The 26,044-nt window shown below is 36.6% G+C and overlaps 1 protein-coding gene across 4 annotated transcripts in view; it reads left to right on the top strand.

Moving 5' to 3' along the window:
- MAEA (macrophage erythroblast attacher) overlaps window positions 1-26,044 on the top strand; it is a 56,505-nt gene that overhangs the window by 26,722 nt on the left and 3,739 nt on the right. For 3 of the 4 annotated variants that reach the window (XM_009285420.1, XM_009285419.2, XM_009285423.1), the window contains 4 exons: window positions 12,603-12,725; window positions 13,607-13,720; window positions 15,744-15,820; window positions 22,320-22,428. In XM_009285420.1, the coding sequence (XP_009283695.1) occupies window positions 12,603-12,725; window positions 13,607-13,720; window positions 15,744-15,820; window positions 22,320-22,428 (423 nt within the window). The remainder of the gene's footprint in view (window positions 1-12,602; window positions 12,726-13,606; window positions 13,721-15,743; window positions 15,821-22,319; window positions 22,429-26,044) is intronic. The other variant, XM_009285422.2, reaches the window with a different exon arrangement.

Here is a 26,044-nt window from a genome sequence, read left to right as displayed (position 1 = left end):
ATATGTCTTTAAAGAAAAGTAGTGCTGCTTGGGAAAGTAAACCAAAATGTGAGTAATATTAAAGTAAGAGCTGACGGTCAAGGACAGAAATGTCACGTTTGTGCCAAAGTAAATATGGGGTGGAGGGGATTCTATTGTGGACTTTTTTCTTGGTGTCTTCTGGCTTGCTAATGATGTGAAAAACAGTTTGGGTTGAAGATATAAACTAGATGTTAAGTTTTTGTTATTGCATACAAATGAAGCTCATCAGTATCAGCTTGTTACACTTAATAATGATCTTATTTTGACTCTATTATGACCTTGGAGTGCAACACCAATATAAAAATGCATATTTTCATCTGCTGATTCATATATTCAGCTAGCTGGCAGTGTTGTCTGTTAACTTAAACTTTGCTATTCTATGTTCTGCTATGTTAAATGCTATCTCATTTCTCTGCCATTAATTGATAGGCAAATCTAGTTTTGGAAATGTGGTGTTCCAGTAGGAAGTTGGTTGCTGTTTGTAGATAAGTTTTATAATCAGGTTAGGTACATAGTGCTCTGTTTGCTGTTATTAGGGGTGAGGGTTTTTAAATTTCATGCTTTTTCTAGCCCCTTTGATAATAGGCTAGGAAGAAAAAAAAAAAAAAAAACATTTAAAGTGTCCTTATGTTCTTTGCTTAATTATGTAATAGCCATAGTGATTTTTGCCTATATGATTGAAAACAAACCCAGATTCTGAAGCTGCCAGTCTCTCTTATCATATGCTGTAAATTCTCTCTCTGTCTTTGCTTAGTTTATTTTAGTAAAAGAATGTGTCCTTGCCTTAATGCCCATACTGTACAAAAATTGTACAAGTGGCAGTGTTTTTTCTGTGGGGAATAGCATAAATTTAAACCAAGTGTCTGTGTGTTAGGGCAGGGAGCAAATGATTTAGAAATCTATAAACCACTGAGGGACAGAAGAACTACTACACCCCCAGGGAGGGTGGGCAGTGGCACTGTAAGGTTGCAGGTATAAGAGAACGCTTGAATTGAAACAACTCTTAAATAGCTTAAAACTGGTTAACTTGACCTTGCATCATGGATTATGCATGCCAATCAAAGTTTTGCAAATTAATGTTCTTAGATCAGTAATTAAGTAGGTGCGTCAACCTTCAAAGATACTTAACTAGCCATTTGCATTAATACCACAGTGTGCTTTTTGCTTTTGAAAATTGAGGGGAAAAAATTTGAATATTCCATAGACTTCAAAAGTTTTGTCTAGACACATGACCATTGTAAACATTGACCTGTATTAGAAGGGCTTCTTGACACTTCAAGCAGTATTAAACCAGTTGACAGCAGTCCTAAAAAGGTAACAGTTTTCTTGAAGTGGGAGTTCAGATCTTCAGTTTTTGTCAATGGCTTCCTTCTTGAGCAGAATTTCTAAATCTGTGGTAACGGTTGTTCCTGGAGAATATCAATGCAAGGCAGATATTGCAAAGCCGTTCTGAAAATACTTCATTATCTTTCAAACTGGTATAGTAAATATATTTTTAAAAAATAAATTTTGAATAGTATAAATGAAAGGAATAGTAGTCACTGAAAAAGCTGATTATCCTCCATTCTCCCCTCTCTCCAACTTGGTCTGGTTCTTCCTCTTTTCTACTGCATAAAGGCAGCATCAGTTTTCAGAATTTGGAAACTGTTTTGAATGGATTAGCCTAACTAAGTATTTGGAAAGATAGCTGCAACAAATTCAGGTGTGTTCCGTCATCTTAATTTTGTTATGGAAAGTCATGAAATCTTATTTGATGTCCTTTGGAATAAGAGAAACTTGAATTCTTCAAGTCAAGCTGCATGGCTTTTAGCCAAGTACCTGATCTCTTCTTTGTACTATTCTACATCATTGTTCCTTTTTTCAGCCCCAAAGTTAAAGATTCTTTCCTTGCTTTATAAAAGTGTTCCTCAACACTGTGAAATGGATCCTTTAGCTGAGACCCTCAGTAGAAGACTGCTGAATGATTTCTTTGTCTCTTATGGGGCAAAATCTTACTGAAGCTACCACTTTTGAAGTCATCCTTTCCCTGAATAACTGTTCCTACTTGATGACTGTCTCAAAAAATGGGAGATGGAAAATGACCTGCACATCTGAGCATCACAAACAGGAGCAGTAGTAAGTCTTAACTCAAAAAGTGAACAAAAAATGCTTACCAAGAGTACTGTTCTAATCACAACGTGATAGGCTTGGGTTTGCTAAGGTCTGTCTGAAGCTCACCTCCTGGTCGTTGACAGAGGAGAGCAGATGGTATCGAACCCATAGCTGCTTGGATTTTTAAGGAAGGTTCCATATTTGAGAAGCTGATTGTCTTTGCCTGTCCCACTGGACTGAAAGTTTCTTATGCCTGTGTAGCTGATGTTCTTGCTCTGAGGGATGTGCAGGATAAAGGCATTCTGTGGTCAGTATATGTCCACGACTGCAGGCAGATCTGCACATCAGGAGGAATGTGCAGGTAAGATATCGCTTCCGTGTTTCTGGAGACTGATCTGTGCTCCACTGAGTCTTTTAACACTGCTAGAGCTGCATTCCGCTTTGTGAATGAATTGACTATCACCATAGCAGACTGAAAGTAGTATATATGCATGGAAGAAATAAGCATGTGCTTTTTTTGATACAGCTGTATTCCACCAGTCTTCTCCCCAAAAGCCTGAAACGGTTAACTGTTTAACTTACATGGTTAGGGTGAAGTAGGAGTGAAAACTTAAGTCTAGAGTGAAACTTAAAAATCTAGGAAACTTAAAAAAAAAAAATCTAAGACAAACTTAAATCTAGACTTAAGTCTAAGTCATAACAAATAAGCTACATAATACAGTTCAAGAGTATTGGATCAGTAAACTTAATATTTGAGCAGGATGGATGTCAGTAATATGTGACTGCTTCAGTAAGAAATTCATATGTATGTTTAGAAAAACTTAAGTTTGAGTGAAGGAAGCCATATGATCTTAAAGTTAAAAGCTGAATAAGTACTTCTCAGCAATCACACCAGTGTACCCTTAGAAATCTTCCTTGCTAAGACACGTAGTCCAAGAATGGCTTTAGGCAAACACACAAATATGTATTAAATTAATTCATCAAAACAAGTTTTATATTCATAACACTTCAGTTTTAAATAGGTAAATAATATTCAGCATAATGCTTGAATGTATTCTTTGCTTCACTGTCATGCAGAACATAGACAAGGTGACTTTCTAAATGTGGGCTGAACGGCAAAAGGTGTCTTTTGGCTGGAGCTATTTGTGTCCCTCTCCTATGACTTGCTGTTCCCACACTAGAGATGTTTGAGAAAGCTACATGTGAAGGAGGCCCTAAACTGGCATGGTTTATTTAAAGGTGCTGGGATGGTAACTTGTGCTGTTTTGAGTTACCTTACAGTACCAGGACGAGCAACTCAGAAAAATCTTTTAAATGTGTTTTGGCTGTTTGTAGCGTAGGCATGGCAACTTTCACTAGATTGGTATAATGAACGTCTGGGTGTGTTCATCTGAATTTCAAAGTGCTGTAATTCCTGAACAGCCTTACATCTGCAGTTTGTCTCAAGCATCTTTGGGAATTAGAATTATGTAAATGTGAAATAGTCAAGATGGATGCAGAATAACAAACTTTCTTATTACAAATCATTTGACACTTCAAAAGCCAACAACATGAAGTGTGCTGTGATGTTGAATGTCTGTGTTTTCAGTCCTTTTAGACAAAATGGGTTACCTATAGTGTATCATAACAGAGCTAATTTATTACAAAATACTTAGTCTGGAAGGCTAGTGATTCAAGAAAGATTCTTGAATTGAAATTTTATCTGAAGGGAGAATGGTGTTATCACCTGTAGATTGCCTGGATACAGAAGAGGTTTGGTTTCAGTTATGCCTCTGAGATTTTTCTTATTGTATGTTCTTCCTGCCAGACATTCCTTCAAAGTGTAAATGCTACTTTACAGTTAACACTTTCTCTTATTACTATACTAGATGTCAGGAATTCGCTTTTTGTGAATGTGTGTAGCTGCTAATACAGACTGATCCTGCTTGGACAAAAGCTGCAGGGCTCATGCTCAACTGGCAAAGGATTAATTGTCTTTCCTCTACTGGAAGAGGCAACAACAGAAAGCAGCCAAGGTAGAGCTAAGACCAGAGGCTTTTGTTTTTTCCCCTGCCCAATGATGCATCTTAAGCTCTAGAGGCTTTGTCACATTACTCTAGCGTAGTCATTTATTACTGTGCTTAGCATGGTATAATGTACTGCTGGATAAGGTGCAGCCGTTTGCTGAGCTACAAAAATTGCTGAGGCAGGAGTAGAGGATGCATTGGGAAAACAGCTTGCTAATAACTTACCTAAGTACTAGCTGCAACTGTGAGGTTCTACCAAAGTGGCTTATGTGCATGAGCAAAAGTAGGCGGATGAAACATTACTCTTTATTTGGCTCTGGAGCAGTCAGTACCAGAATATGTATAGTTTTGGTGACCACACCTTAGGAAAGCAGTTAGAAAAACTGGAAGGAGATGACTGGAAAAATGTAAGGGGGTGGGTGCTTTTGCTAGGTATGAGAGCAAAAATCATATACCAAGGAACTTGATAATCTAGTGCAGAAAGGCTTAGGGAGGAAACAGTACACGGAATCAGAAGTTAGAAAAATTCAAGTTTGAAATCAGACACAAGGTTAGAACATGATTTAATCACTAGAACCAACTACCAAAAGAAGTACCAGCATCTCCTAATTTTAGATAAAGACAATAATCTTCTGACAGATAATCAGTCAATGTAAGTTACTGGGGTCTTTCAAAAATAACCAGGTAAAATTAAAAGGTCTGTGCTATACAGAGGTCATGGAAGATGCTTTCATGTGAAAGCTTGACTGTACACTGTGTTTAGTTTGTAGACAGAGACTTCTCTGGCTCTTCTGTTGATGAATCTGTGGTTTGGCTGTCTGTCTGTGCTTTTTTCTAACAATTAGCTCTGCAGCTGGCTTTTGAGTAGGACATTCCATCAATTACTCTGTTTATTTTCTCTGTAATCCTGTTAATGTGTGTAGCATTATAACACTTAATAGTAGCTTAATGAACTTCAGACAACATTATTTTATGAGCAGAGAGTAAGGAGGCCTCTTAGTTTGTGCCTCATTTTAACTGATCTTCAGTAACTGTGATGTTGCTGTATTGTCACCACCTCTGCCATTGTTTTCTTAATAATTTGTGTTTCCCTTTGATCTCAATGCAGTTTATCCATACTCTGCATCCACTCTGAAGGATCGTTCTTGTAACCAGCAGCCTTTTACTCCTCCCCTTGTATAGGGGCAGAGGAATTGACTGCGGGGGGGAAGGTCTCTCTTCATGTTACTGCCATCAAAACCTATTGCCCTGTCCCACTTTTCATCTGTCCCTCATTTTTTTTTCTTTCTGTACGTGTTTCCAACTAGGCAGTGTTACTGTAGTGCATTCTACTCCTCCTGCCGACTGACGTGTTTTTCACTGTTTCCCCACTGAGGAAATATGCTAACCTCTTTCTTCTTCCCCAGGTGGTCCTGTTGTCTACCTTGTAGCTCCTTGCGTCTGCCTTCTTCCCAAGTTGGGTAATGATAATCATGGCATCTAGATGATCCCTGGACTTGCTGTGTATTCATCACAGCGGAAACTTTAACAAACTAATATATTAATACAGAAGACTAATTAGACCTTTTTTCATAACTGTTCATTATTGTATTTCTATTTCAGTTCTATAGCTGTGTCCTAAATTATATTGAAGGTTAGGTTGCAAGTTGAGGATATGTAGTCAGTATATGAGTAGTCATTGAAAACTTAACACAGCTTTTTGTTGTTGTTTTAGAGTGGTCTAAGTAAGTGTTTATTGTATTTCATATACAAGTAGCTTAAATGAATGCTTATCATACTACTGAATGCTAAAGTGCATCAGCAAAGCCTTTTTTAATATGAAGGTAGTGCTCTTATGCATGTAATATGTATAGATAGTCAATCTTATTAAAACTGCCATCGGTGCATACTCTTGGCAACAAGCCACTGATAGCTTGAGGCATACTGGCCTATTTTCAATTTCATATTGATGCTAGTAAGCAATTAAAAATAAACAATTTGCTTGTTTAAAAAAATACATGAACAGCATCTTATGATATTATGAATCACCTATTTTATACAACAAATAGCCTATTCTATGACTGTTTTTTTCCACCAAGGAAGCCTTCTCCTCTACAAAATGCTACCTTTTTTCCACCTGAATCATATCTTTTTTTTTTAATCTTGTCATAAGCCTAACTTTTCTTTTGGATAAATCATCTTGTTTTGAGGATAGCTCATGAGGGATTTGAAAATATCAAGTACTGCTTGTTTTAGTACTTGTTTCTGTGTGGTTTTGAGCCGTGTTGAAGATTCACATTTCATGTGTGAAATATTCTTGATTTTATTTTACTACATAAATGTTCATGTGACGTCTAAGGGATTTTATCATGCATTCCTTCCGACAGCTTTCCAGACTTGTGGCTGGAGATGTCATAAAATAAAAGTACTTCAAAACGTGTGCAGAGTGGAGACTGATGGAGAGGAATGACTGTTGACCTGACTGCTCCAAATCTTAAAATATGTTACAAAAATTAAAACCCTCACATGAACACTACAGAAATTTTGAGCAAAAGCTGTATTGCTACTAGCAAAATGATGCTTTTGTTCTTTTTAAGCCATTTTTGACATAAGATCAAAAGCAAAGTTGCTGAAATGTATGAGCAGTTTTCTTGGTGAATTTAAAGAGCCACACATCTAGATCTGAAACTGTATATTGAAGAGTTTGGTTTTTACATTTGGGAATGGACCAATCAAAACACTGTCTTCTATATTAAAGAGACAAAATCATTACTGACTCTTTAAAAACGATTTGTAGTGAAGTTCAAAATTTTTACCTGCTGTGAAACAAACTCTATTCTCATACTAATCTACATATTGCTGTCTTTTATTTATGACTGTGAAACTAATGAATGATTGTAATTTAAGTGAAAAATTTTAATTTGCCTGAGGTATAGTTACAATGTAAAGATGTTTTACTTTTTTAAAAAAAAAAAAAGTTGGATGAAGGCTTCTGCATATGTGCTGATGTCTAAATAGAAAGTCAGAGCTTTCTAAAGGCATCCCAGGGACGCTCTTGAATTGCCATGTTTGAAGAGGTCACTGCTAGTATGTGACTGAAACAAAACTCTTGGGTGAGGCTACTGTTGTTGAACTCTGATATCTTACTTGGACTACTGAGATGCAGTTAGTTTGTAGTGAAGTGAATAAAGTTTGCTTGAGGTCTTTCGGAATAAAAGAATCCTGTGCAAATACGAACATATTATCAGTAGTTGCACAGCTCCTACCAAAAAATAAAGGCAAACAAGTTTGATAGACATTCATTATTTTTGTATTTACTTATTTTCTGTAAATATGTGGACCTACTGCTTTTTTTCAATTTACTACTGAATTCTCATAACTGTGCAGGACCTTAAAGTTACAAACTTCAGGCTTAAATTAAAGGTAGTCGACAGCAATATGTGGTTGCCAGATTATCACTTGGTTCACAACTTTTTAATAGACATACATGTGTTTAATTTCAAATTCATGTGAAGCTAAAATATCCACTAGTTAGAAACAAATTACCCTACTACCTTTATCCATCTTCTCATTGTTTCACAGGTATTACTCTTAAAATAACCTTCACTGTGTTTTTGTGAATCACTACTTCTTCCTTTCTGTAGCACAACTATGTAAATTCATTAAATTCTGGGCCCATTTTCATTTTTCTCTTAGTTTTGATGTCTGAAACTAGTGTTTAAAGTAGTGATTATTTTTCATTACAAAGCAGTTATTCCATGACTTCTAGAACTGGTGGAGCCTGGCTTGCTGCAGGTTTGTCCTACAGCTGATGTAAGCTTTATTCTGAATTGCACCCTCTGTGGAGAAAACCTGCAGCAGATCTTTCCAGCGTTGACTCTTTGGTATCTAACTAGTAAGCGTTTGCTGCAACCTCTCCCTCCAGTAAGGGCAGGTGCTGGAGTCTCCTGAAAACAGGACACTGCTAAGGAGAGAAACCTGGCAAAGAGTGAGATCCCCTGAGAATTCGGCCCTTGTCAAGTCCTGCTTAAACTGACCAGAGAGTCCAAAAGCTGTTCGAAGGAGGAGATGTGCATATACGTGTTTGGGATGGTCTTACTAAGAAACCATCTCAGAAAATGGAAATGCCATACAGGGATATAGCTCTTATGTTGGCCAGGAGTATGTATGTAGTAATAATAATCATAAGGGAATCCTCATTCTTCATAGTATTTTATACCTTAATAATTGGAGTTCTGTGCAGAATCATAGGGTTGGTAACCTCCCTCCCTGGAGGCACTTGCAGCTTAAAAAGAAGCAGAGATATTTTAAAAGCTATATATATGTAAATCAGGCAGAGCACAGGGTGATGGATAGATGTATTCTTTGTTTAAATAAGTCTCTCTGCTTTCACTTAAGTGTCTTCAGCCTTCATGTGCCATTTTCTCTAATAATAAATGTTTTTCTCTGAAGTTTGAACCATTGTAATGGAATTAAATAGTCCTTTTATGATAAAGTTCATCCAGTGCTTAAATAGTTACCTTCTGATACCTGGTTAGTGACTGTTGAATAGAAGGCAAGGTTAGTCTGCTTTAGTCCAATAGTGTTTTAAGCAGAAATGATAAAATCTAGGTGGTGCTTCCTTGCTTGTGCTAGAAGGAAGAAGAATGCTGGTGCTGTGTTCCCCCCTCTTTAGTGTTTGGGTAATTGTCAGCAATGCTTACGGACAGAGTTTTCTCCTCCTTGAGCTATTTGAAACTATTTTTCAGTACAATTGTAGAAGCCTAACTAAATGGAAGGTTGATGTTAATGAGTCTTCCTACCCAGTGTCAGGTATTCTGCATTTGTAAGCAAGTTAAGGCAAGGTAATTTACGCAAAATTACCGTGGCGATGCATAGGAGGCTGGCAAGTCTGTGCTAAGAGTTATGGTTTGATAACAATACTGAAATAATCTGTGTGCAGTGCAGGGTTCTCCTATACTTCTGCAGTACTGGAAGTAAAGTATTGCAATCACTTTTACCATGTGAAAACTAAAATTGTGAAATGAAGGAAGACTTTATAGTGTTGCAAAAGATAGTAATTAAAGGCTTGAGAATTGCTTTTTAATTTATATACAAGTCGGAAAATGTTTGCCATGATGCTGAATGCTGTGTCAATGGGAGGGGGAGTGTGCGGCAACAGATTTCTTGCTTCAGCTTTTTCTCCACCTGCAAAACCGGTGGCAATATTTCTCTAAAATTGCATATTTACATTCATTCAATTTTATATGTAAACAAATTATATAAGAGAGGCTCTTCGTAACAGCATATGAAATCTTAATGCTGTTTTGGGAACCGAGAAGAACAATGTTTCTGTATAGTGTACGGCCTATGCAACTCTGAATTGCAGAATACCTTCAGAAAACTATTCAGAATTGGGGTCTTAATGGGGATTTTTTCAGACTGGAACAAGAGATACTTCTTACAACTGCTAACACTGTTAACTGGTTTCCATTCATACAAGATGTGGCAGACAAGCAGTACTCCAGTACTGGCCTGTGTAGAAGAGCTGTGCTGGTTTTTAATAAGCCAGATAATCCTCTGATATTCCATTCTTCTATTTCCTTTGTGCTGGCTAATGAAATACACCATGGAGAAGCATCAAGAGTAGGCACCACCAAAAAAGGAAGATAGGAAAGCATGATCAGGTTAAAAAAAAACTTGGGTGACATGAGCATGTGTGGGTTTTTTAAAGGTTTATTGCCAAATCATATCTTAGTATTTTTCTTCTATCAATCTGCATGATTAAGACTTCTAACTACTTTTTATCAAATGCAAAAGCTATTTCTTTCCCTACAAATGGATTTCTTAATGCTTTTTTCATATCATTCCCTAATTTTCTATCTACTCAGCAGAGAAGAAAATCCTATTTATTGGTGCAATTTAAATGTGATTGTTAGTTCTGAAAGAAACTCTTAATTAAAAATGTTCTCCTCTGTTTTCTGGATACATACCATCTATTTAATAGACGGCTGCCAAGCTTTGACTTCTTTTGGCAACCATGAATCTAATTAGCATTTCTGTACCAAATAGAACCTTTTTTTATTTTAAATTTGCAAAAGGAATGTAGGAATTCTCTCTTTATTTACAAGTTTTGTCTGCCTCAGCAGCAACTACAATCTTTTTGCTCATAATTGAGGGTTACTGTACTAACACCTGGATTGATAAATGCATATAGTCGGGATTTTCTCACCAGCTCATTGACTTAAAACACATGCTGCCCTTATGCTTCTTTAAAAAATAATTTTTTTCATGATGAAGCTTAAACTATAAAAAGCTAACAAATGAGATGAAACCAGTGATTTGTTGTCTGCCTAGCATATCCAGTCCTTTTTTTAATGTATAAGAAAATGCTTTTGTTTTAATTTGGCGTAAAAGCAAATGCTCTTCATTAAGAGGACACATAACTCAAATAAGCTTGAGGATATGTATGGAGATGTTGTTATTTTTTTAACCCAAATTGAATTGTCTTTCCATTCAGCAGCTGTGTGGAAAAATACGCAAGCAAGATAATGAATATAGTTGCATTATATGTCAAATTACTTATACAGATGAGTTACATGGGCAAGAGGTTTTTATGTCATCACTTCATCACTCACAGGGGAATAATGCAGTTCTTTTTTCCCACTTGAGAATACAATCAGAAAAACTTCAGACTACCAAAAAGGAAGATTACTGTCATGTTCTTGTAGGAAACCTTTAAAAAAAAAAAAAAATCCTGTTGTGGAATAGGTTGGCATTCTTTCAGTCCATTTGCCAACACATTGATAAAATAGATTAAATTTTTTTTATCCTTAAGGGGATGGGAAGAGTCAGTGAAAGTTCATTATTAATTTTGTTTTATAAACTTGTAACTGCTTTAGCTCAGACTCAGTCTGACTTACCTGGTCTTGATACTACTAGAGCTGCATGAGGCCCTTTATTCTTTTGATGGTTTTGTTGCTATGATCATACAATCTATAAAAGGTAGTTGCATGTCAGCTATCCTTAATATTTTGTTTTTAAACTCACATTCAAGTCATAAGAGAAAGCTTTAGTAAAAGCTGCAACTTGTGCTGCACTTTAGAAATACAGGTGGCCTGTTTACATTTTTGTAAAGAACCCTTCTGACAAACGTAGCATGAGCTGGTCCATTTTTCCAATACTATTAGACTTCTTGTGTTTATAAGGAAAAATTGGCTAATGAGATGCAAGATGTGGATGTGATATGCCTGATGCTACTTATATTTTTCATCTTTGTCTCAAGGAGGTATAAATTCTAAGACTAAGTATATTCAGCTGTTCTAACAGATGAAAATGCTATCTATTTCTCAGAGTGGTTTTGTTCACTAGAGCTACTGTAATATTTGTGATATTCAGCATTTCAGTTGTATAATTTTCAGCATTTTGCTGTGAAGTTACGTAAAAATGAACTTGTTCAAAATTAAAGTGCATATTAATCAAATACTTCAGTACGGGATTTCTGTTTGTGTATTGAGTTACGGTTTCCCACAGTGTTTTTTCTTCAGCAAAGTAGGAACTGTCCCAGCATGACATATTTATGCAGCTCTAAAATAACTTCTGGCGGTGTCAATTCAGAATGGATCCAGTTCATGTTGTTTAGGAACATCTACCTAAGTCTCTTTTTCATCAGAAATGTATGGGGGAAAAAAATTTTTTACCCTACTAGATCTTAAATTGTATTCAGTTGCATTTGCTTTGATTGGTATGAATGTGTAAAACTGCTGGTAATTAAAAAGTAGCATAGGCCTATTACAGGTTTGCTCTGGGCAAATTTGGTACTAGATTGCTGCTTTTTCTTCAAAAATATCTGCTTGTGATAAGCACTTGAGGAATCTTTTGGCCCACCCGTTGCCTAACTGTTTTTTGACATAGTAACTTTGTTTTATCACCTCAGTGGCGGATGTTGTAGACAGAACTGTTGTAAGCAATTGAAGGTCTAGAGCTTACAACATTAAGCAAGTGAGAGAAAATATATTGGAGACTTCAGACCATTGTAGGACTTTGCCTAAACTCAGTAGTTATAGATGGCTAGGTAAAGTAGATTTAGATTCTCCTCTCATGTAGTTCTTGCTCACTTTAGCAAATGTTATGACACTGCCATGGTCCAATTGACATAGGCCAAGTTTTGAGGAAACCAAGTACTCCTGTAAGTGTGAACTGCACCGAAGTGATCATGGGATCTGGTCACTTTCTGTGCAAAGCTCCTAGGTTTAATCTTTACTCTTCTTTTTTTTCTAGTTCTGTTGTATAAGTAGACTCAGAAAAATATTGACACTATCACACTATCAGAATATCTCAGTGTATGGGAAATGCAGTCTTTAAAATGTACTGTAATGTCTTTTTGTAAAGTACTATCCTAAAAACCAGAGGTCTCTAGAACAAGGTTCTTTTGTATCTCTGTATTCCAGTTCTGTTGAAGAGTGGATTGCTGTGTAAAGTATCAGTACAATTTAACAAGACCTGGTTTTCTTTTTGTTTTTGAAGGACTTGGTAAATATTGAGATGTTTTTGACTGCTAAAGAAGTGGAAGAGTCATTGGAAAGACAAGAGACTATGACTTGCTTGGCTTGGTGTCATGATAACAAATCCAGGCTCAGAAAAATGAAGGTATGAAAATGTAACGTGTTCATGTTTTGCTTAAATTTGTTTTCTAAACTACTTGGATATTTGATGTGGTCAATTTGGTTTAAATTACAGGTCTTGAATGAGGCCTTGTATAAAAGTAAGGACAGTAAGTACAAAACTCTTCTTTTAAGAAGGTGTAGGTAGTTGGAGCTAAACTAGCTTGTGCAAATGCCAAACCTGAAACTGAGTGATAGGTCATCTTATGGATGCAAGTGTTGTCTCAACAAATTATGCTCAAATAAAATAATAATACTCAGTTGGTTTTAGTGTGATTTAAAATGTCTAAATGCAGAAGTATGTAGTGCCTTGATGCATGTGAACTTACATTTATAACTCTCTGCATCCTGCTGAGAATATAACTCAGTTTATATATGAAGGTATCTTAAGAGTGAGACTAATTGGTAAACCTATGTCCTCAGGCTTAACACTGAGAGAAATTTCATACAGATTTTTGTCTTAGTATTTTTTAAGTGTTGTTTGTAAGAAAACAAAACTTGAGTAAAGAACTAACTTTCTGTGAGAAACTACTGTTGAAATGGTTTTTCAAAAACAAAAGCTGAGTCTAATCGAGTAATAAACACAGTAAGTCTTTTTCTAGCCATTGAATACTATGACCTGAACATGCTGCATACTTGTTCCTATGGAGTTGGTTTAAATTTCCTTGTCTCTTAAATTCTGCATTTCAAAACATGCTGTAATCTTTTATAGGGCTTGCAGAAATCTGTTTTTAACTGATATTAACCAAAATCCCTGCCTCCCTCAAAGATGTTTGTGTCTTATTTTTTAAACTAAGCGCTTTCTTTAACCAAAAATGTTTGAGTGCACTTAATGATAAGCAAAGAGTGACGTTCTCTGTCACTCAGGGGCGCCAAAATGAGAATGAACCGAAGATGGGACGCAAAAGTAAATCGGCCAGTGATTACTCTAAAGAAAATGATGATCTTGTTATGGAAACCATTAAAGGAAAACCAGAATTGGTATGTAAACACTATTGCATAATTATACTGCTAAAAAATCCCCCTTATGTAATCTTAATATGTTAAGTAATATAAGAAATAAAATCTGAATATCTTACTCTTTCATCACCAATCTTCAACAAACAATAAATAAGGAAAAATCTTCCCCATCCCTCTTTTTGGAAAACAACAACAACAAAAAAAATCTATTTCTGCAAGCCCTACTTTTTTTTTAACCAAAAACTAAAGCTTAGGCTGTGAGAGATCAGAGTTGGAAGAAGAGAAATCACCATGCTTCTTTTTGAAACACAAATAAACATTTCTTCTGTTTCTGGTTGCTTAGCTACTTATCAGTGATAATGTTCTAAAATCCCAGCCACCACCTTAATGCAAGCCTAATCTAAAAATTAAACTGTATGTTGGCCTGGGAAAGCACACAGTCCTATAGTCTTTACAGATGTGAGCTATCTAAACTCTTGTGAATAGCTGCCGTGGAACTGTTTGAAGGTACACAAAGTTGAAATGTATGCATCTGATTGTCTAGGACTTTTCTTCTAGTTACACTTGTCTGCAGAACCCATAGAGCCATTGGCTTGCAGCTTACTTGAGGATTCATAAAAACGAAACCCAAACTCTGAAGGTTGTTTTGGGATATGCATTTTTTGCCACTGAAACATTTTAACAAAATACTAAGCCCTAGGATTTAGTATCACTAACAATTTAAAAGCTTGATCAATTTTTTAGTAGAAATGAACTTAGTTAAAATTCTAAATGAGGGTTTTGTGTAGATTTGAATAACAGGGTATTTTAAAATAGCCCTGTTTGAAAATTTCAAATAAAGTAGAGAAGAAATTTTTATTCTCTGCTAAACATGGGCTTGAGTACAGAAAAATGCATAGTTGGAAAATAATTCGTGTTCTATTCCTTAAACGAGTCTATTTTAACATGTGACAGAATGAATCATTTTTATGTTCAAATGGCTTACATTTCACATCTTAAAATAAGCAATTGTTGCAATGTGTGCATTAGTCACCCCAGGCAGCTAACTGATACAAATGTGGAGTTGCTCAAATTCCTACTGAAGTCACTGAGGAATTTTGATATTACTCTGCTGATGGACAATAAACAAAAGGCAGCTATTCATTAGAAGCATGGGGGAAGAAGAAAACCATTTGCCAAATGGAGCAGGGTAACTCAAGGAATACAGTTCTTTTCAAGATTCAAAGGACTTTGGGTTGTCGTTGTTTTCTTAAGGTAATAAAACAGTTGACTGTGTCCCTATAAAGAAGCATAGTGACTTGTTCTTTTATGGGGGGAGAATCTTTTTCTTTTTAATTCCACATATTCAAAGTTTTTTTATAGATTTTGTGAACTGGTGATGGAATTTGATTTAAAGGGACATTGTCAACTTCATTAGGCTTCAAATTTTACCTTTTTCCAAAAACAGGTAAATGCCACTTGGTTTTCTTGTTTGAGACTTGTTTCCAGCATGGCTTTTAGATGTTTGACAAGAAGAGCGGGATAGAAGTTTGAAGAAAGGGAGGGAGGGAGGGGATTGTAGCAACTTAAACTCTGTGCTGTTTTTCGTTAATATTGGGGACTTTCAAAATAGCGTTCAAAGACTTGTTTCTTCCTTGCAGTCTTCTGGGTAGACCTCTCTTGTCTAAATTATCACATAGCCCCAAACTTCTGTTGAATCTACTACTTTAAATTGTAAGAAAGTACAAAGAAACCACCTGTTACTCTCACCTGCATCTCAGGTAATGATGCTTTCAGTCATTAGGAAAAAGTTCATCCCTGCTAAATACTGAAGTTTTGAAGGAGGCAAGAGGAGGAGGTTGTTGTTTGCTTTTAGGGAATTCTGTGCTGATGTCTTGTCCGTAAAGTCAGCATTTCAACTTTTTTTGCATGAATGCCTAAAAGCAAGCAAACAAGGTTGCATGTTATTAACACTTTCTTTTTTTGTTGTGCACACATAGTACTTAACATACTGTGCAGTGCAGTTTTGGCACCATCTAAGACCCTGTCTTGTCTTTAATCTCAGAGCTGTCTGGAGTTCAGCCTAAGGATTCAGGAGTTCATTGAACTCATTCGACAGAACAAGAGGCTGGATGCTGTGAGGTATGAAATTAGGATGCTTACCAAACAATTTTCTTAAGATGGTATTATGCTTCATTAGAAACATGTGACTATTATCGCAACACCCAGAAGCCCCACTGCTGTAAAGGATCTTGCTAGTGTTGTGATCAGTCTTTGGATTTAAGCTGGGGTTGAATTTTTTTTTAAAGGCAAGGTGTCATTCCACAGATGCACCTTTTTAAAAACTTAATATTGTCGCTGAAACTCTGCATCTTCTTACTCTTCAAAATCAAGGTTTAGAAAATTAATCTGTTTTATAAAACAATTGTATTTTCTGGTGGCATACAATGTAATGAACATATTTACCCTTAACTAATTTTCAGGAGGTACAGCTAGCTTCTCATAGGAACTCATTACAGTTTTAATCACAAAAAATACTAAGAGGTTAATGAAACACCCATCTAAAGCTTAACATTTCAATTTTGACTGAATTCTCTTCTGCTTTACTGTCTTCATTTAAACTTTTTGTTCTACAAGTTATGCTTTAATACCTTTTGTATTGAATGGATAATTTGGAGTTCTGTATTGTCATGTATGTGAGAATAATGAGCTATGTTATGTTACCCCCACTCCCTTCCCCTGGCCCCAGATGAAGAAACCAACTCAATAGCCATTTTTACCTCTTTTGAACTAGTTCATTGGGGACTGCTTTGGGAAGGAAGTAACACTGCCCAAGGTGGTGTGAATCTGTAACAGAACTAGAGTCAGACCTGAAGTCTCTGCCTGACTTCAATCACAAGACAGTCTTTCTGGCAAAACTTATCAGCACATGAAGCAATTTATGCTTTTAAGTTAGTGGTCCTGATTTAAGGTGTTGGAATAAAGTTTCAGGGTAACACAGGAAACCAGTTCTGCTGACATGAGTGGTATTTTGATACTGGGACTATAAAATGTGTTGGTAATTCTGATAAGCAGTGATCTTGCCAGCACCACAAAGTATGATGCAGGTGGCAGAGCTACTGGAGCTTACACATGGACAAGGGAGAGAGGATCTCATAGCAGGTTCTGTTTTGTAAGAATATTCAAATCTAGGGAGAGATGACAAGTTTTATGGCCAGACTTGAAGCTTTGCTGATACATTCTGGTGATAACACTGTTGCCGCTTAACATTTCCAACAAGTTTTACGTTAAGGAAGTTGCAAGTCTTACTGCCTTTAAAAGCATACTAGGTACTCCAGAAATTGAAACCAGCAGGAGGCTTGTATTTGTGGCAAAGCTGCTTTTTGGTCAGAGGAGCACAGAGCTATAGAAAACACATAAAGTATCATAAGCACAGACTGAAAGCGTTCTAGTGCATTCCCAAGTCTTAGATGTAAAAACTGTTCTACAGGGCAAACCACAGAACTTTTCTTGAATAGAATGGTGAGAAAGACTTAGTTGTTCAAAAACAAGAATAAAGGAAAAGGTAGTACCAGTATGTGGAGAGGCTAGTCTAATACTAACACCACCCCCAAAGTTACCTTAAGTTTTAGGGTTATTTCCAGTTGTTTCTAATTTCATTCAAATGTGGTGCTTGCTTTGAGCTAACTCACATCATTCCTACTTTGCCCTCCTTGCACCTAAATCATCGTTGTTTTGGTCCCAGCCAATGCAAATGTGCAATCTGATAAACTCCAGCTAATTTTAATAATTAAAAAAAAAACAAATAAACCACCAAACCCCTAAATGCTAGCATTTAGATATGTGCACTTACCCTTTGATAGAGTTCTCAAATCCTAAGGAATTGTCAGGTACTTATGAAAAGGTTGAAAGACACTCAACTACGTTATCTGTCTTCTGAAGTCCATGGTGTTCTTTATATCCAGCGAATACTGTGCCTTTGTGCCTTTAGCTTTATTCTCTGCTAAGTTTGCTTCTTTGCCAAATGTGCAGTCATGCATCTTAGGAGTGAGTAGTCCATGCTCTAAAAACTATTTTCTTTGAGCTGCAGCTTCCTTATGTAGCTTGGAAACCAGAGGCAGGCATAGAGCTGAAATAAGGAGATAGGCTGAGAACTGGGACAAAGTAGTTAAGGTCATTCTGTATTTTATTGTTGTTACTGGATATTTGTTTCCCTCTGATCCCTTTTCCACATCAGAACTGGTAAAATTTGCAAGTTGTCAACCCTCAAGAGGACCTAGCAGCCTTGGCGCGGAATAACTTGTGCTATCATAGCCTCTGAGGTTTAAAATTTACAGCTCCTATCTACATTGCAAATAGGCATCCATATTGAATGTTGTTAGGGGTGAAGCATGTATATTCCATATACCTATTGAAATTCAGGGTTGACATATATTTTATACTCAGCTATTATAACTTGCCAGTCATAACAATGCTGCTTCAACTTCATAACTTCTTGTAAAATGAAAAGGAGCTACAGAAGTCCTATATCTTAACTCACTCCTTTTTAACACGGTGAGTTTTGATAATTTTGTACATTCATAGTTCAGTATCTCAATGCTTTCCTTAATGTGGCTTAAAAATGTTAGTTTTCACCATCTCATTCTACTTTGCTTCAAAATAAATATGTAATGAATAAGGGAATATATTTTGGGAAGGTATAGCATAAATCTCATTGCTTCTAGCAAACCGTTGGAACTCATGTTTTTATTAGCTTGCTTCTGTTAAGTGCCTGCAGCAGGATTCTTTCAGTATTGTGTCCATGGTGCAATAAATAGGTCAGGCATCCATTAGAAAGCAGAGAAAGAGGCTGTTTACCAAGTAGTTTCCTGTATGAGTGGAACTCGGAGAACTGACATTTTGTTGAAATGCAGCTGGTGTTTAAATAAGTTTGAAAGCTTTTATTACTGCCTGCTGAGAACCTCTGAAGTGACATATTGCTTTAGGTTAAAATTAATGTGAGCTTTAAAATTATACATCTTATTAAAAAGAGTTTGAATTTCTGTAGCTTTTTAGAATATTAGTACAAACGGACTGTCCTCTAAGGTAGTTTATCAGAGTAGTCTTGAAAGTGCCAGTTTCAAGAATGTACAAAAACTATTTCTTGAATACAAAGAGTAAATCTCTTAAGCTTAAATACATCACAAAGTGTTTTGCCTAGTGTCGTTAGCCTTTAACTCCCACAGTCTCTTTAGGTTTTTTTTTGTAAAGCTCATACCTATTACAGTAACAATGAATGACTGATGACATTAATTTCACACTTTTAGGGCTCTCACTAATATCTTTCTGGGAAATCTGACAGCATTCTGCTACTTTGCTCTTATGGGATGCTAGAGATACATGGAGTTCTTAGCTAAAAGCTTAACAAAACACCCTGGGCACTTCTTGTTCTTGGGATATAAAGGACAAAAGCAGTAAATAAAAATAGCTGATGATGCACAGAGTTAGAAAGTGGCCACAGTCTATTCATTTTAGTAAACTTCTCTCCTATAAGGGTGAATAAACACAGCTTGTTCCTTTATTTTTATTGTGGGGTGGGGTGTAGGGTTGAACAGGTGTATAGAAATAATAATAAAACTTCTGAGCACTCTGAGTATAAGTTTTGCTAGTAGTCATAATGGTCTCCAAGATAAAGGCATGCAGGCATCAGTCAGAAAGACTGAGCAGAAAGAACAAGTCATTTCCTGATAACACCTTATGTTTGTGTTCAGTTACTGCTACTTCCTGATAAATATGTTCATTCCTTATATTCAGGCATATGTAGATATACACATACACACTGTACAGCTTATATACTTTTTTTAACAACTTAATGTACCCTTAGTAGACAGTAAACTGTAAATCTTCCGATCTTCATACACATCCTTTCATTCTTGGATTTGTCAAGTACAATATGTCTGCTGTATCTGCATGGGCTAGAGGAACAGCGATTTCAAACGAAAGATGATGGACTTTGTCCCCACGGAGTTTACAGAATCGTTCCAGGATTTGAAAAACAAATTTTTCTACCTATTACTTGGATCTGTCATGAGAATTTAGTTAGTGGTTTCAGTGATGGTCCACTGGTCACGATTTAAAAAAAACAATTTTTGAAAAAATTTAGCCCCCTGCTCTAGCTATACTGACTAGTGTGTGCTAATAGTGGTGAAAACATTGTAAATAAGTATTGTAAGGTTCATATATACCTCTAAGAGCATAATGTTTGCACAAAGAGATGGAAATAGCTGAATGAAAAGGGAAGGGGTGAGTAATGGCATGAGGGCAAATAAGGTGTTATTTAAATGTTGTGCATTCATGAGTACTCACATAGTACTGTTTCTTGCTTCCCGATCTAAAAAAGACTTGAGTGCTATGAATTAACGAACTTGCTTCTCTTTTAAAGAATAACTTGCTTCATTTTAATTTCTCTGTGTTGGCACTCAAGAGGATGAAGTTCAGACATTAGCATGGCAGGCTTTGTGGGAAAACTTCCTTGTTTTCTTAAGGGGCACAGGCAGAAGGGAAAGTCAGGAGATGAAGACTAACAGAAGGTCACTTTAGAAAACCTAGTTCCTTCTGGCTGAACCTCAAATGGCCACCACATCCCAGTGCGTTCAGTACTTTGCAAATGATGGAATTGTTGGATGGCTAAGCACTTCTCCTTTGAATGGCTAGCACACGCGCAGTGATTATATATCTTACATACACAAAACAAAGTGTTAATTCTAGCTCTTCTTGAACACATGCAGTAAATGTGGCCAGTGTTGGCCTGCTGCAGCTCGGGGCCTTCCTATAAGCAAGGGGGATGTATTGCTGAAATGCTGTCTGTAAGAGCAAATTGTCAAGGCCTGACGGGGAGTAGGACCACAATACTAACATGGCTGGTGCAAAACTGGAGTACCACTTCTGTTTTAACATCACAGAACACAAATGCACAGTGATCAGTTCTTTTAAGAGGATTTTTTTCTCTTCTCCCTCATGCATGCACACACAGTAATTTAGCTTGACTGGTAGGTCTGAATTTTTTGCTTTGCCTAAGCTTTCTTTTAAATGGCTATTGCTTTCATCTGCAGCTGTGCACTAGTACTTATTTTAGCTTTCTTCCAGTATGTCCGGGCTGCGTAGTCTCTTCTCTCAGGCCACAGGTTTTGTACTTCTGCTCTCATAACAGTAGTCACCTGGGGAACCATATTTACATTCCTGAATTGCTCACCCAAAATAGGAAGTTGGGTGGAAACAGTCTGTCCTACATAACTTCCATTGCTTCCTGGTTTGGGTGGGAGAGGAAGTAGGAGTACTGAAACACTGCTAAAGAGACTGTTCTCATGGTATCGATGACCTAAGTGTAGTTTAGTGGAACACAGAATTAGGGGAAAAAAAAAAATCTTTTTTTTTTTTTTTTAATTCAATCCATTAAATGGGCAATTGGAAAATACTGTATGTTCCTAAAAGTAATTTGTAACTTTAAATAGATTTTAACAAGACTCTTTAAAAGTTAAAAAGAGCAAACACTTACCGGAGTACTTCAGAGATGACTTGGTATCTTTCCCATAATAAAAACTGTGGGGAGAATATGGCATAGGGGTGACTTTTCTACACTTATGCAATGCCAGAAATTCAATATAGTGCTGATTCCGTACTCAGTCTACTATGCAACATCTGTGCACCACTGAAAACAGGAGCTTTTAGCAGAAATGCAGAACTAATCATCCAGTTTAAAGGCTGGAGGGTTTTCCTGCACACTTAAACTCCAACTTGAGAATTGATGATCTTGGGAAGACTAGGTAGGGGAGGCTTTCATACAGGGTTTTAAAGTAGTTGAATATCCTTATAATCTGATAATAATTGTCTGCTTTCTTAGTATTAATTTCCTGGAAAATATTAAAGTTTGTATTTTTGCTTTAAACAGGTTTCGGGTAATTCTGTCACTGCTTTCAAATATCTAAGTTTTCAGCCTTGTGTGTATCTCTTATAATCAGTATGTGTTAAAGTACAAAAACTTGTACTGCAGTTCTACTTAATTTTTTATTTCCCTGGCAAAAAAAATTTGCTCTTAACAAGGTGTTTTCTACTACATTACCCTGCAAAATTTCTTGTAGTCTGCACAGAAAGTGATATTGCCTTCTAGCCTATACCACCCCCTGCAAAAAAAAAAAAAAATTTATTCAAGAGTAAACATTCTCTCAAATGTCAGTATAAACAAGGTAGATATTTGAACATTCTTGATGTTTAATGGTTTGGAATAGCTGATTATCAGATTGCATTTATCTCACTTGCAAGTGTATGCCAAAGGAGTGTGATACATTGAGCTTGCATAAGGAGAGACATTTCTTCTAGTAATCATGGATCTGTCATTCTAGATGTAGGTGAGGTAAGACTTCATGCTACAGTAAGAAGTTCTGGTTTCTAAGAAATTACAGTGTAAAATTGCTAGTTCTTAAAGTCATTTTTGCATTCACATTTGCAGGATTTATTTTTTCAAGCCCTTTAAATGCATCACCTTTTGGAGTTCATGTATTGAGAGCAGAATCTAGAGGTTTTCTCTGAAATCTTATGTAATTATGTAAATTTACTTGATTTAGAGACAAGGCTATCTAATAAAGGTATAAATTCTGTATTTCAGACATGCAAGAAAGCATTTCAGTCAGGCTGAGGGAAGCCAGCTGGATGAGGTTCGACAAGTGATGGGAATGTTGGCCTTTCCTTCAGACACTCATATCTCCCCCTATAAGGTAATGTTATGTTTGAAATTCCGTGGTACAGCAGAATAATAAAATACATGTTGCAGTTCTTTTTCCTTACAGGAAAATGCATTGATAATCTGAAGATCAAATATTGCTCTAACTTTACTTTCTAAAATCCACCTTTATAATAGTCCTTAGTTTTAATAACCAGTCCTTGCCTGTACATTAATCCAGGTAGTATTTGTATTGTTGCAGTTGGATCTTAATAGTAACAGCCCGATTCACACTGAGCTAGGCTTACCACAAATCCAGCACTAAAGATCTGTGGGACTGGAAACGTGATATGCAAATACACAGCAAGAGAAAGAAGATGGGGAAGTACAAAGGAAAAATGAGATAGTTTTGTTCAACATACTAGGCTGTGGCCTTAGTAGATTAGCAGCAGTTCTTAATTCTACTTCTCAAATTACTGTTCTTGTGGTTGGGCTGAAGAAAGGAAAGATGATTTGAATGATCTGAAAGCAGTATTTTTGATGCTTAAAAGTAAGTGTTCGTTTATTTGGATTATACAGATTGATGTGGATATTAGTGGTGATATCTACATCTAAATTTGAATCAAGCAAAATTCATAGGTAGTTACTGTTTCTACAGATTTTGAGTTTGTTCTGTGGTTGTGTGCTAATTCACTTTTTTTAACTTGGCATTGGAGGCAGAAGGTAGACAAGAGTTGAGCTAGCAAAGCAAGACAAGAATCCTGTGAAATGCCAAGCCAATATGTGGCAATGCCAGCATAAACATGTCTTTTAAACAATTGATGAAATCAATGGTTTAACAAAGCAAACACAAAAAAAACCAAACCAACAACCCACAGAATTAATGTGAATTTCTTTGCTAATCCTGGAGCCCTAGAAGGATCCTGGTATTTTGGATTCTACGTTTGATGTGAGTTACGAGCATAAATGATAGATGTGTTAGAAGACTGGGTGTAAGACAGAGCTTATCATTGTTTTAGTATTAGAAAGAAATAGGCAGGACACAAAAATCCTGTATTTTGTTCTAAGGGCTAGTTTGGACAGAATGTTTCAATGAGGGAGGGCAAGGAGAAAAGCTAGTATTGTTTCACCTACAACTACACAATTGGAACAAATTCCCTAATACTTCTTATGGATTTCACTTAAAACGTTCTAGTTTATGGAAGTTGTGTTTTGGGTCCTCTAATAATTACCTAGATAAACAGAATCATAGAGTGCATGCTTGTTTGGAGATACCTTTAATATGTTGACTAGGAGTTCTGTGCATAAATACTAAAGGGGGGTAGATTTAGACTAGATATAAGGAAGAAATTTTTGATGCTGAGGGTGGTGAGACACTGGCACAGGTTGCCCAGAGAGGTGGCAGATGCCCCATCCCTGGAAACATTCCAGGTCAGGTTGGACGGGGCTCTGAGCAACCTGATCTAGTTGAAGATGTCCCTGCCCACAGCAGGGGCGTTGGACTAGATGACCTTTAGAGGTCCCTTCCAACCCAAACTGTTCTATGATTCTATAAATGGCTTCTTAAAATGGCTTTAAGTAAAATTACTTTTAAATCTGTGAGAAAGTTTGTCAGATCATAATATCTCTAATCAATTGGGTTTTTTATTAATCCAAGGAAAGAAGCATCTTCTATAACCAATGAATAGAACTTTCTCCAGCTTGTAGTCCTATCTTTTAGGACTTTTAAGGAAAACATATTTAATGTTGTGGCAAAACAAGCTATTTTCTTTTGATAGCCTTTGAACAAGCTTGTGTAGCTGTGGCTGGAACTATTCCAACTGGACATTTAGTAAGCTGCTACTTTTGTGTCCCATCACCTAGGCCCTTAATCATAGGCTTTTCTTAATCATTAGTAGTACTTCATCTCTTTATTACGGATCTGTTGTAGGCTCTGTCTGTTACACCTTCTCAGGAGTTGCCTTAAGGTCAGAACAAAAGCTTCATCCTGGAACACCGGGAACATTCTGGCCTTAGATGCGGCAGGTGATAGAGCAAACAGACGTGCAGTCTGGTGGTAGAAACGGTGCTTCTTGCTTTAGTTAGGGCAAGATAAGTGTGTATATTTACTTTTGCCCCCATCTCTATAGGTTCTCTGCCTCAGTTCTGCCTGTTGGTTTGGAGCATTTAGAAGTCAGACAAATACTGCTTATGTCCAGGATTCTTTCCTTTCCTGTGGATTTGCCTCTGAATCTTTCTGCCTCTTCCTCGTGTGAATTGTTCTTTTGTGCTGTTTTTCTTCAACCATAGGCCCACAGTTGATCCAGCTGTTTCTGCTGCCAGACTTTTTCCTTTTCTCTCTCGTCTTAATATTTCTGGTGGCTTTTTTGAGTCTCTTGAAATCCATCACTTACACTTGCACCCTTTTTCAGCTTCTGTGTAATTCTACTTTCTAAACACTTGTCAGAAAAACACACCAGGACTGGTTTATGTGAGCTGCATCTCTTCCCTCCCTCTGTTGATCCTGTCTCCAATCCAACAGTTGTTTTGTCTGTGTCATGGAGACATGCAACTTCATAATCTCCGCTAAGATTTACCAGTTGTATGTAAACTACTTCTCCCCACTGTTCAAATAGTCAGTTTTTAGTTAGAGAGAAGGGATGGAGAAATAATTCTGCACTTACTCAGACAACTGCTGTCAAAATCCAGTTTAGCACTTCTTTAAATGTTGGCCTTTTACAGTTCTACAAGGTATTTCCCAAGTTTAGTTGAAATATAGTTCTGTTAACATGTAATTTTAGGATAATGATAAATTTATTCATAAAACACTAAAAAAAAAAAAATGTATAATGGTACCATCAAATCATTTGGATAAAAGTTCTCGAGCCAGTCTGATCTTCTTGGGGTGGCGGAATTCCAGGATACAGGCTACAACAAAAGGTAATGCTGGAGTCCCTCCTTCTCCAGTGTCTTGACCTGAATCAACAGGGAACTGAGGAGAGGCAGAGTGGGCCAAAGTGGTACAGAGCAGAGCATAAAGACTAGTGTCTACATCATGGCAAAATCACTGCCCAGTAATTTTGGTGTAACGTGTTTTGAATTTGATGCTGCTACTCTGTGTATTGTCTGTCACTAAGTCTTTGATTTTCTTTAAAAGCCTGTTTTATAAACTAAACAATATACTAAAATATATAATTGTTTCTGCTACTTGCCTGAAAGTGTAGCATGCACATATGAACTTACTTCTAAGATAAATAAACATTGTCACTTCTCATGACCAAAATGCAGGTTATGGATACAAAGGAGAAGGAGCGCTAGCAGAAGAAAGGATTAGGTCTTTGCCTGTATATATAACATAACAAGTATATTTTCAAAGGGTCTTCACATCTTACATGACTTTCACAGCATTACTTTTAGGGTTCAATATATCCTTCACCTGTGCATTTAGTTCTTGCTTCCATGAAAAAAACATCCCTACTTTAACTACTGTTCCCTGTTTTTTAGGTAATGCACAGCATTACAATATGTATTAAAGAATTTTCATAGAATCATAGAATCATTAAGGTTGGAAAAGACCTCTAAGATCGAGTCCAACCATCGACCCAACACCACCATGCCCACTAAACCATGTCCTTAAGTGCCTCATCTACACGTCTTTTAAATACCTCCAGGGATGGGGACTCCACCACTTC

The sequence above is a fragment of the Aptenodytes forsteri genome, unplaced genomic scaffold (assembly GCF_000699145.1).
Source record: "Aptenodytes forsteri isolate BGI_AS27 unplaced genomic scaffold, ASM69914v1 Scaffold88, whole genome shotgun sequence".
Classification (NCBI taxonomy): domain Eukaryota; kingdom Metazoa; phylum Chordata; class Aves; order Sphenisciformes; family Spheniscidae; genus Aptenodytes; species Aptenodytes forsteri.
This window is presented reverse-complemented; position numbering and strand designations above follow the sequence as displayed.